Source organism: Calonectris borealis, chromosome 23, assembly GCF_964195595.1.
Source record: "Calonectris borealis chromosome 23, bCalBor7.hap1.2, whole genome shotgun sequence".
Taxonomy (NCBI): Eukaryota; Metazoa; Chordata; class Aves; order Procellariiformes; family Procellariidae; genus Calonectris; species Calonectris borealis.
This window is the reverse complement of record NC_134334.1, coordinates 7,036,466-7,048,432: the sequence shown is the minus strand read 5'-3', so window position 1 is coordinate 7,048,432 and position 11,967 is coordinate 7,036,466. Positions and strand designations below refer to the sequence as shown.

Below are 11,967 nucleotides of genomic sequence, written 5' to 3'. Positions count from 1 at the left end.
GCCAGGGTCTGGCCAAGCATGTGCAGCAGTGCCCACACAGTGGCGTGCCTGCCTTTACCAGCCTGCGAGGGCTCTCTCTGTCCTGCCCTCCTCTGCAGGGTCACAGGCTCCTTGAGGTGGACCTCACAGTCTGACCACCTAGGACCAACACCTCCTGGGCTAACCCCTTCCATCCTGCTCCCAGGTTCACCCAAACACCCTTCGACAGGGGTCTCCTCGACCTGGCCACCTGTCTGACGGTGGAGGACTGGCTGGACTCCATCCGGCTGGGGCACTACCGGGACAACTTTGCCATGGCAGGGTACTCCTCCCTGGGCATGGTGATGCGCATGAACATCGAGTGAGTACCAGAGAACAAACAGCACCAGTTGGGTTGCCCTGCACCATCCCATTGGAACAGGCTGCCCAGGGAAGTGGTGGAGTCACCATCCCTGGAAGTATTTAAAAGACGTGTAGATGAGGCGCTTAGGGACATGGTTTAGCGGGCATGGTGATGTTGGGTTGACGGTTGGACTCGATGATCTTAGAGGTCTTTTCCAACCTTAATGATTCTATGATTCTATGATCCCACTAGCCCCAAACAGTGACCGTCCTGCCTTGGCTTGCTCAATCTAGTTGGTCCCTGATGCCAGAGATACACCCCTAAGGAACCGGTGTTGAGACCTGGGACAATGTCCAAGGCTGTGCTGACCTTTGAGAGAAGGTGTGGGAGTTGTACTGAGAGGGTGTGAGTACCAAGTCACCTCTGGTGCCCTGTGGTGACTCTCCAATGTCATCACAGGTTCATAGGTAATTCGGGTTGTAAGGTGCTTCAGGAGGTCATATAATCCAACCTCCTGCCCAAAGCAGGGTCAGATATGAGGTTGCTGTCTCCTTGCACTTCTCACCTTCATTTCCCCTGCAAAAGGCATGTCTGGACCAGAGTGTGGCTGCACATACTCCGCAACTTCTCTGGGATCATTGGGAAACAAATGGAGCTGAGGGGCACCTCAGATCTTCTTCAGACCCCAGTGCGCTGGACTGGCTCCCTGCTCAGTGCAGCTAGGCAGGGAGGCACCATCCAGGGCCTCGGTGTGAGTGGAAGGTCATAGCCAAGTGACCAAGGCTCGGTTAAGTAAGGAGAGCTGGGCAAGATGTGTCCCACCACCCATCCTTCTCCTCCTGCTGTAAGGAGCTTGCTCTGCCACCTGTCTAGGGGGTCTCCGAGGTGGCTGATGCTCCAGGCGGTACCAGAAAAGACGGCAGTTATACCTGCTCCTACCCTGGCCTTACATTCCCCATCCCTTGGTGTTAGCACTAGTGCCAGGGCTGGCAACAACCTCTCCTGCTCCGAGGAGACTTGTTCCCTGTCAAAAGGCACGGAGCTGCCAGAGGGTAGTTCCCGTGACTCCGGAAGGATGTGACAGTCCACGCCTTGGTCGAGGTGCGGCAGGTAGAGAAGGAGCCAGTGAAAGGGAAGACGGAGAGACGCAGGCAGAGGGCTGTCGTGTATTGATCGGGGGCTGTACCTGGGGCCTTTGCTGTGGGATTGAGCTGATACTGATCCTTGTTTCTCATGCACATCAGGGAAGCTTTTGAGTGGGGAAGGCTCATCATCCATCCGTCTTTCTGACTGGGTTATCTGAGGGCATCTTGCTAACACTGAATCCAATTTCAGAGCATCGATCTTGTCACCTACTAGCCTGTCAGGAGTGATCCCCCTCCTGCTCCTGCTCCCCCCCCGGGGCTGTCACAGCAGCCTTGTCAGGAGGATGTGCCCCAGGGAATGGCAGCCTCTCCGTCCCTCAGCAGCAGCAGCCTTGTGCTGATGGGCAAGCGGAGAGGAGCCAGGCGCGGGGTCCTGGGCTGGTCCATGGGGTGTGCACACAGGGAGGAGCAGTTTCTCTCTGGGGTCTGGCACAGGTTCAGCCCATGGGGTGTCTGACAGTGTCCTTGTTCTCCAGGGACATTCGGAGTTTGGGCATCACCATGATGGGCCACCAGAAGAAGATCTTGAGCAGCATCCAGGCCATGAGGTCCCAGCTGCTGAAGAAAAATGGCCCTAGGAGGCATCTCTGATCACTGGCTTTGCAGACCCGCATCGGGCATTCCTTAACACTTACCCTGGAAAAGGGGCAGCAGGGTGGTGAGCAGGAAAAGGGGCACCAGACCAGGACCTGGAGCCCCACCAGCATCTCTTTGATTTCAGCGTCAGTGGAAACGTGGCTTTCCAGATACCTTGATGGTCCTGCTGCCTCCTTCCCCCATCTGAAGGGGGGAGCAGCCTTCCAAGTGGGCTAGGGACATGTCATGCCTCTCTCCATCCTCTACTGTGTCCCTGTGGGACTGGGGGTCCCCACACAACTATGCAGGACAGGTGGTAACCCCTTCATACAGCGGGATGGCCCCAGCTGCACCTGCAGATGGAGGGGTATCAGATGCAACAGCAATACCAGGAGCAGTGGGACTGGGCTTGCTATGGCACACAGCTCCTTTGGATCTGACAACTGGGGAATTTGTTGGATCTCTGAACTGAGGAGAGCCCCACACACTGCCACACAGCAGAGACAACCCTGCTCCTAGTACCTCCCAGTTCCAGTGTACTCCAGCCTGGACCTCCTGAACTGCACCAGCCTGCAGGTGACTTCATGGTCCACCTCTACCAAGCCCAGGAGGGCAGGGGACAGAGTACAAGCTGTCAGTGCCAGGAACGGCTGGCTCTGCGTGCAGAGGAGACTTCCCCAGCATGGAGAAGAGGTGGCCGGGGTCTGCTATCTGGAGCCTCAAGAAGCCCCAGGGTGCTGCAGGAGGCTCTCCACCTCTTGAACCCACCAGCGCTGCTCCTCTCCGGATCCAGCACAGGCATCCCATGGCAGCCCAGGCACGTTTCTAGGGCCACAAGCTCAGGTTTCTTCCCCAGCAGAACACCCATCCTGGCCTCCCCCAAATCTGTACCAGAGCAGAGAGAAGTGAGAGAGTTTGCTCCCATCTCATGTGATGGAGGGACAGAGAGACTTCTGCCAAACTACTTTGTTCTTATATTGCCCTAGAGAAACCCAAGAACTGTCCCATCACCACGCTACCTGCCTGTGCCCAGGGCTGCCATGTCATCTGCAGAGGAGGGGTCCTGAGCAACATTTCCAGCTGCGATCACACAGTCCTATGGCTGGGGACAGGGGCTCTGGGCAAAGAGGATCTTCAGCACTACCCAGCTGGTCAGCCCGGTGACTGGGAGGTTGGCCTTTCCTCCACAGCTCTCTTCTCTCCTCCACAGGAGCATCTCCTTTGACATGCATCTCCTTGAGCTTGCCTGGCATGGAGCAGTGGCCTCCAAAGACTTGTGGAGCTGGTCTGAGAGGCTGAGCTGGCTGCAGAGGTGCAGATGTGCTGGAGCGGGGCGGGCGGGGGGGGCAGGCTGTGGGCTGGGAAGGCTTCTCTTGGGTGTAAATACAATTTTCTATGGGTTTGGGAAGTGTTTTACTGAAATATGATGTTAAGTACACAAAAATGGTCTCAAAGCACAGAAGCCTCAGTCGTGGGGCTGAACTCACTGCAAAAAAATCTGCTGGGAGCGTGGCTGGGGAGGGGGCTGCTGGAGAAGGAGAAATGCTGGAGAGGAGCCACGCTGACTGCCAGGGACCAGCCTGGCCCCCAGCATCCCGTCCTTAGCACTGGCACAGTAAATCCAGCGTCACTCAAATGCAGGTACTGGGAGGACCTGGCCCGAGGTCTGTTCCTCCCAGTGCTGTTTGGGCACAAGGGGGGTGGGGGGAGGGTTAAAGCCATTTCTCAGTTGCAATAATCCTGGCTAAACTGGCCTTTCTGGGGCTGGCTTAGCTTTGCATCTAGGGCGTTTATGCCCTGATGGATTCTCTGACTGTGGCGGGCACTTTACTTCTTCCTATGGAAGCTCTTTGTAATGGGGGACAGATGCAATGTGTTGTTTAATTTCTATTGCACCCTGCGTCCTGCACTCAGACCTGTCCCACACCCACCCTGCAGCGTCAGCGTCATGACGGAGGTCAGTCCAAGCCCTGCAGCACGGGACGGTGGGTGCTGGCTGTGTCCTCTCCTCCCAACATCTGGGACTCCCCGGAGGGTGAGTCCATCATGGACAAACTGGGGAGCGCAGAGGTCAGGCCAGTGCCACAGACCTGTGTCCTTGAGGTTTGCTGGGCAACCCTGGTAATGTTGGCTGCAGGATCTGAGGTTGGAAGCTGCCAGATGGCCCCTTTCCAGGTGGTTCATGGGTCAGATCCTGCAGCGTGGGGTCGTTGGGCTGCTCCTGGCTGTGGGGATGGTGGGGCAGCGTTTGCCTTCTATGTTCAGAGCGCGCACCTCCTCCTGGGCAATAAAACTCCTTCTTCCCATGGGCCATCTCCTTGCCTGTTATTGTCCCTGTGCTGCAGAGAGCTGCTTCACCACTTGCAAAGAGTGTGGGGGTCTCCATGGCTGCTTCAGAGGCACAGGGGGGCCAGCACTGGGACGTCCAGCTAGCCACCACCTTCCCTTGCTCCAGAAAGCGTCCCACATGTGAAGGATGCTTCCCTGGGGAGCAGGAATGTCTGTGGGATGGGCCCAGAGGTGAGGGAAGGGTCAAGAGGCTGAGAGTTTGTAGGGTCCCTCGGGGGGGTTGCTGTGCTGCGGGCTGGGAGAAGCCTCTCCAAAACCACCAAGTCATTGCTACGTAGGGCAAGAGATCACACAAGCACGGGAGATCTTGCTTGCAGGGGCTCCTCTGAACCTTGGGAGTCTCTTGCAGGTTTTCCCAGATCCAGGTTTACCCTCTCCTGGAAATTCAGGAATTGTTAAAAAAGGCAAAAAAAAAAAAACAAACCAGTAAAACCTCAACCCTCCCCTGAAGTCTGAGCCTTTTATGTTGAAGTATCTTGTAGGTGGGCTTGCAAAACCCTTCTTGTAGGCATTTTGCTGTGGTTCCAGCTGCCCTCCAGTGAAGAATTTGCCAGCATACGAGTTGCAGGGACAAAGACAACGCAAGCATTTGCAGGAAAGCAGCATATTTTTCTTGCCATATAAAATCTAAAGGGCACCACAGCACAGGGTGGGATTGGCTTTATCCACGTCACTGCCTGCTCGCATGCCCCCAGCCTTCGGAGCCCTCCAGGGATGGAGGTGACCGTCCCCCGGCAGTGCAGCCCTACTCCACGTCCCTACTGCGGGGAGAGGCCAGCCTGGCCCCCCCCAGTGCTGTGCAGCCCTGTCCTCCCAGATGCCCCAGCCCCTCCTTGCACCAGCTTTCTACGTGCAATCAAGTTATCCTGCCAGCCCCGTCCTTCCTCCCGGTCTCCCCTTTCACCGCTCTCTGCAGTGCCCACCACTAGCCCCAGGCTGGGCAAGCTGCAACCTCCCCAGCACTGAGGGCTGAGCTCACAAGCCCTGCACGCTGCACCCCCCTTTACGTACCCCATTTCGATATTTGCCTTTCCCATCACTAACACCCACATCATGACTGCAGGATGCCTGTTGCTCCTCCTGTTGCTCCTGACCTGTCCTGTCCTGGACTCTCCTCCTTTCCCCACCAAACACATCCTTAGGCATCATATTCCACATTTCTGGTTTGCTGGAGCGTTTATCTGCCAGAGACTTCACAAAATATGGTTGGAAGGGACCTCTGAAGGTCAACTCATCCCGCTCCTTCTGCATGCATGTCCAGTGCCCACAGCTGTGCAGGTTCTACTCAGACCCTCGTCCCACCATGCAGACAGGGACAGCAACCATGTCACACCTCACTCACGGTACACTGCTGGCACTGGGCACAGTGGGACAGCCTGGGAATGCCGGGACATGTCAGTATTCACTGAGGACCCACATTTCACTAATTTATTTCAGTTATGAATAAAGCCAGCATCCACATTGTGCAAAATGCACAAAGTTTTCTTACATTTCTCAGTCCCAAAGCAAACACTTGATCCACGGAAGGGTGGGTGATGCTGGTGCCTGGCTCCCTCCCCCAGGTACGGGCAGGGGCAGACGCACTCCGGTAGCCTGGTGTGCATTGCTCTGCCTGGGTAGGGGCCAGAGCTGCTCCACAGCTACTACAGCATCACCTTGTGAAAGACTGTGAGGACCATGCCCAGGGCACCACCCCGCTCACAACCCCCAGGAAGATGAGACAGGGTTGTGTCATTTTTAACACGTCATTTCTTCTCCTTCTGGAAGAAATTGCCATGAAAGTCAAGGGCCAGTCATCGGGGGCTCCTCTCCAGGACACAGAGCCACGTTTCCAGATGTTGTGCGTTGCTCCATGTTCCCAAGGCTGAGCCCCACCACAGGCAGTGGTTGTCCAGTATGGCCAAACCGGGGACAGGGCTGGCATCCAGGGATCCTGGGAACCAGCTCAGGATTGAAAACCTTGTGGGGAGAGTTTGGGGAACCTGTCCAGGGAAAGGAGCTGGTCAAGAGGCAAACTCTTCCATTCGAGGAGAAGCGATGGAAACTCTGGCTTATGTATGACAGCAAATAAACCTCTTCACGTATCAAAATAACCATCAGGATTTTCACACCTTCTTAAATGTCCCCCAAGAGATTTTATCCCAACTTGCACCGTTGGGAGCTGGTCTTTCCTCAGTAAAACAGCTTTCCTTTTCTAGTCACACTCAATATTACCCCAAGCTACCAATAAGTCATCTCCAAAGCATTTCATTTACAGCTGTCCAGGCCAAATTTGGCTGTGTCATTAGCAAGCGAGGTTCTGCAAGCTTTGTGCGCCTGGAGGTGGCAGTCTGGACTTACAGAGCACCTGCAGAGCCCTGCATGAAGCCACCCGTCTTCGCTCTGCACCCACGCTCAGTTTGTGCCAACTTTGTCCAGGTTTGCAGGGGTCAGATGCACTCCATGGATGGTGTTAACAGATGGTGAACTCCGCTTCGTATTTACTGATACGATTCCTGTCTGATCACATACCAGCTTAGTCTGCCAAGGAAGGCTGTATTCCCAAACCACCTTCTCTCTCTGCTTTTAGCGCAGTCGTTTAGCATCATGTCCAAGCAAATTACTCAGGATAATATGATGTAAGATAGAAATACCATCCACAGCTGCTGTTTTAACCCTTGGAAGGGTTAGGGGTTAAATTCTGCATGGGTTTTGAAGTATCCCATAGGTCACGTCTTGGAAACCACCATCAAGGAGTGGGATAGCAGCACAGTTCGGCCCGGGATGAACAGAGGCTGACAGAAGTGCCTGCTCTGCAATCCGGGAGGGTCTCCCCACCTCGAGCGAGCTGGGCTTGGGGAGGGATGAGTCAGGACCCCAGCAACCCTGACTTCTGCCGCAGGGGCTGGGAAGATGGGACAGGCTTCAGAGCAGAAACGCAGTCGTCTGCTGCACGGAGTGGGAAAAGGAGGAAACGAATGGCACTTCACCACCTGCCTTGAAGGTGCATTCCTCTCTCCATTGGGTGTAAAAGGGAACCTGGACTGATCAGCCTGATTTAACCTCCAGTTACACGACATGTATCCCATCCCTGCACCCAGGGCGGTCCCACTGGTCCACGGGATGCAACCTAAAGCATCTCACTCAGAGGGGAGCACCAGGGGATCCCCAGACACAGACAGCCCAGCTCCTCAGGGACCCGGGACCCACCACCACCCACGTAGCCTGGGATGTGCTGTTTTGCTGTGCAGCATGTGAGCAGGATCCTCGGCTCTCTGCACTCTTGGCAGTTTATGGGTCCCTCATCCAGCAACCCAGACACAATTACACCTGCTCGTCTGAGCAGGCTGTCAAATATCCGCAATATCCAGACAAACAACAGAGCCTTTCAAATTTCCTGGATGAAAACTCCTGGCAGTTGTGTCTTGGGAAATCCCAGTGCACAGTTGCTGCATCTCCTGCTTATGCTGGTCCTTCCAGAAGGGAATTGCAGATCACCCGCAGATGCCAGAGATTTCTGCGTGCAAAGCTGGCAACACCTCCCCTACACACCATGCTGCTTATTCTTGGAAGTAAGAGTTAAAAAAGACTAAGGGATTGCACACCACATAGAAAACCCGTGAAAAGGGTGAAGGCATTGAAACGTGTTCATCTAGACTCCCATCCATGGCACATTAGAGATTTTCATTTTGCTGATGCTGAAAGAAGGTGAAATTGTTCCCAGGCACTCACTGATGTTTTCCTGACCCCAGAGTCTTTCATTCATATAGATTTCTTATTACTCATCATATGTTTCGTTTCCTTTCCTCCTTCCCATCTTCCCCTCACAAAGTTGTCCTGAAAAGTGGCCCTTGTAGGGAGCAGGCAGTGGGATGGAGAGTGTGGGTGGGGTGGCAACAGGGAGCAATCTGTGTCCTTCCCAAACACAGAGAAGGGTGCAAATTAACTGGGTGTACCAAGGAGGAGAGGTGCAGAGGTTCATGTAGAGGCAGGAGCTGAGGGAGCGTGGGGTGCCGGAGGCAGTTTGGGTGCACGTGCTTTGGTGCACTGCTGGGGCATGAGCTCGGGGATCGATGTGTGCCGCAACACAGGCAGGGCGTGCTCCAAAGGCAGCGTGTGAGCTTACACCTCTCAGCGCAGAGGAGAGGAGATGGAGGTGATGGAGGTGATGGGGAGGCAGGAGCGGCAGGCTCACACCTCCCTGCCCAGCGGGACTGACCCCGTCCCACACGGACACACAGCAGGGAGGGATGAAGCCCCTTTCAGTGCTGGGCTCCTCTAAACCTGTTGTCAAAAGATGAGGTTCCTCATTACAATTCCTTTATTTGTCTCACATTCAGAGCTGCCAGTGAAGGGTCAGCAGCACTTATGAAATTTTCAATTCTCGCAGGTTTTGAATTTACATGGTTTTTTCTGTGTCTGAGCTGGAAGAAGATTATGAATAAAAGATTAAAATTGGAGGTCTCCAATCATTTAAGAGCAATGCAACAAGCATTTATTCTGGGAACGAGCACGAGCCAAACACCGCTGCATGCATATCAAAAATTAGCAGCAAACTTCAAACAGGGACTCAACAAAAGGCTGTGCTCTTTGATGTGCCTCTGTTGGGGTGCGGGAAGGAGTGAACTTGGGGAGCTGGAAATCTCTGGGCTCTGCGGGGTCTCGGGGAGCAGAGCAACAGCCTCCTTGACTCCAGATGCTCCAGAGGAGAGATGAGTCCTGCCAGCTCCATCGATGCTCCTCCATCGCTGAGCCCTACCGCGATGCGTTTGCATCTTGTGCAAGAGACGGGGCGCTTCAAGAGAGAATGGAGGGATGGGTGGTGGGAAAAGGAGTGCAACTAGAACAAATTTGGGTGAACGAGGATGTGGCTGAGAGACTTGGGAAGAGCTGAGGCAGGAGGAACTGGGATGAGCTGAGAGCACAGGGGAGCGAAGGTAGGTCTGAGTGGGGCAGGAGCTGAAATAAGAGGTCTGGGCAAGCCATGCCTGGTGTGGAAAAGGGCTTTTCATGACTAGAGGCAATGGTTTCTTGAGTATAAGCTTTGCAAAGAAAAAAAAATCTTGAGCAAAATATTTGCAGCTTTGGCTTCTCTGCTCGGAGAGATGAAAACAGAATGGGACTTGTTGGTGTGTGGCCCCTTCTCTGATCATGGGCACATCTCTGTGCATGTTCTCACCGTGCAAAAAAAAAACATCCCTTGCTCCTATCGATATCTGACCTTCCTCCCTGCATCCTCACTTTTCCAAGCACTTTGATTTCAGTTCACTTCTTTATCAACCCTATGATATTTAAGGGAATAGGCACAGACATGGCTTGTGGTTCCCAGCACAACCTATCTCGTGTTTTGCTGGGATAAGAGACATCCAGCCCGAAATGAAGCATTAATGTCCTCAGTGCTGTTCCCTGCCTCAGTTTCCCTTGTCCGTTCAGAGTCCTGCTCCCATGCCTGAGCCAGGAGCTCAGATCTCACCCCTCCAGCCTGCGGGTCCTTTGGCCACACTATGTCTGTCCAGGTGCCACCAGACATCTGTGTTTGCAGTGGTCTGGGATTACCTGTTCATAGAGCCCCGGTGGCTGGTGCTGGTGGGGGGAGAGGCAGCAGAAGGTCCCGTGATCAGGAGAGGCTGGCAGGACCCAGCCATGCGCAGCAAGGACATTCTTGGAGGAGTCTGAGGGGAACATGGTGCTATGGGACAACCTGATGTGTGACAAGTGACAGCTCCACCGTGAACGTGATGCTGGACAGGACAACCCGAAGGTCCCTTCCACCGGCCCTGCTGGATCCTGTGAAATTTTCAGGCAGTAAAATATCTCTAAGCAGCAGATCTCATCAATAAATGCTGTACATAAACCACTCAAATATTATGATACAGCTTTCCAAAACATTTCCAGGCCTTTCACCTCTTACCAGAAAGGGCTTGGTGATGCAGTCGTAGGCAGCATCCCCCCATAGCCTGTACCTCTCCTGCATCTCTCTCCCCTCCTGGAGCAGCGGTGGGTTTCAGCCAAATGTGACAGAGAAGAGCAAGCACAGAGGAGCTCGTGTTTCTACAGGCTTTATGGGAATAGATGACAGCCGGAGAAAGAGCGTGCGATGTAGCAGTGCCCCTGCAGACAAGAGGATGGCAGCCTCAGCTTGCGTCTACATATGTCCAGGAGAAGGCATGAAAGAGGGACCTGTGACAGCTCCCTGTAGGCAAAGCTTTGCTTCAAGCTTGCAATGAGCCTTGAGACACCGCCCTGAAGAAAAGTGCCCCCGAGACTCCTTGTGGCTCATGTTCTCTGGTTTTCCATACTTTACCCTTGTCGCCTGCTCTCCTGATACTGTGTCTTCTGCTGTTCCCTGAAAGCATCCCACCGCCTCTCCTTCACCTTCCTCCTGGGCCCCCCTGGGCTGGTCCCACAACCTGCTGAGGGCAACGGGCAGGGTGGTGAAGCATCTTTGGTGGTGAGGGGATCTTGTGGTGCTCACAACCATGGGTTGCACTGGGTTTCACCTCCCTGTCTGTGTCCTTTGAGCAAGGCAGTGCCCAAGGAGGACAGCTGTGATGGGGACGATGTGTTGTCTGCAAGAGGGTGGTAACACAGAGCTCCTCCCTGGGAAGAGCAGAGTCTCAGCTTCTTTGAAATTCCCTGCACATGAATCCGGGGGAGCCAGGAGGGGCACTGAGCTGGGGGGAGCCCGAGTTCTTGTTTTCTCTCTGCAGAGTGCCTGTCAGAGATGCCCACCTCTGGGAGGACAGGATGGACAGATAGACGTGGCTGGGCTGAGCGATGCTCGTGGTGGGCTGCGGGGAGCTCCCTGCGCTTTGAAAAGCCCTCCGGTGTCGGTGCTGACAGCCGCGGCCACCGACTCTCTGCCCTCGCAAAGCAGCGCCTTCAATTCCATCCTCTCCCAGGACTGCTCCCACCACTGACAAAATCCTCAGCTTTTAAACATCCTCATTTTAGCCAAGCCCCCAACACCGCTCCTTTGGCACGGGGACTCCGTCCTGCCCTTGGGGCAGAGCCCTCCTTGCCCGCCCTGCTCTCGTTGAGCATCCCCAGGCTGCTAGGTTCCAGTACAGCATCCCAGTGCAGCCCAGCAAAAACTTTATTCTCTCAGCTACAACTGTGGCAGAAGGACTGGGGGTGACGAGCAAGCTGTTAGTGGCAAAATGAAGTGGCTCAAGGATGAGCCGCGCCTGGTCCACCCCCAGTTCTCCACCAGCCTGGTGAAAGACCCCTGGGAAGACGAGTGCGTCTGTGCCAGCTGCATCTCTCCAGTGTCCTGCATCCTCTTGTTCTCACTCGATTTTCCAAGCCTACTGCCATGTCTATAATCACATTTACTTTTCAAGCCTCTCTAAAATCCCAGTGCACTGCAAGGCAGGGAATTTAAGAGTGGTTGATGATAAGGACTCAACAGCACACGTCACTTGAGGGACACAGGATTGGCACCTGGGACTGGTTTTCGAGGGCCAGCATTGCAGCTGGGGTGAGATGCCCCAGTTTTTTAAGGATGTTCGGTGTCCCTGGGAGGCATTTGTGATGACTGCCCACAGCTCCTGCTTCTGCCAAGCGGCTGTCTCCCACTGAGCCTGTGGTTTTGTG

At 54.6% G+C, this 11,967-nt stretch overlaps 1 protein-coding gene across 1 annotated transcript in view; it reads left to right on the top strand.

The window, feature by feature from the left end:
- Positions 1–2,058, top strand: part of EPHA8 (EPH receptor A8) — a 50,312-nt gene extending 48,254 nt beyond the window's left edge. Inside the window, exons 16-17 of the mRNA XM_075172073.1 lie at positions 185–340; positions 1,944–2,058. Of these exons, the coding sequence (XP_075028174.1) occupies positions 185–340; positions 1,944–2,058 (271 nt within the window). The remainder of the gene's footprint in view (positions 1–184; positions 341–1,943) is intronic.
- Positions 2,059–11,967: the final 9,909 nt, after the last annotated feature.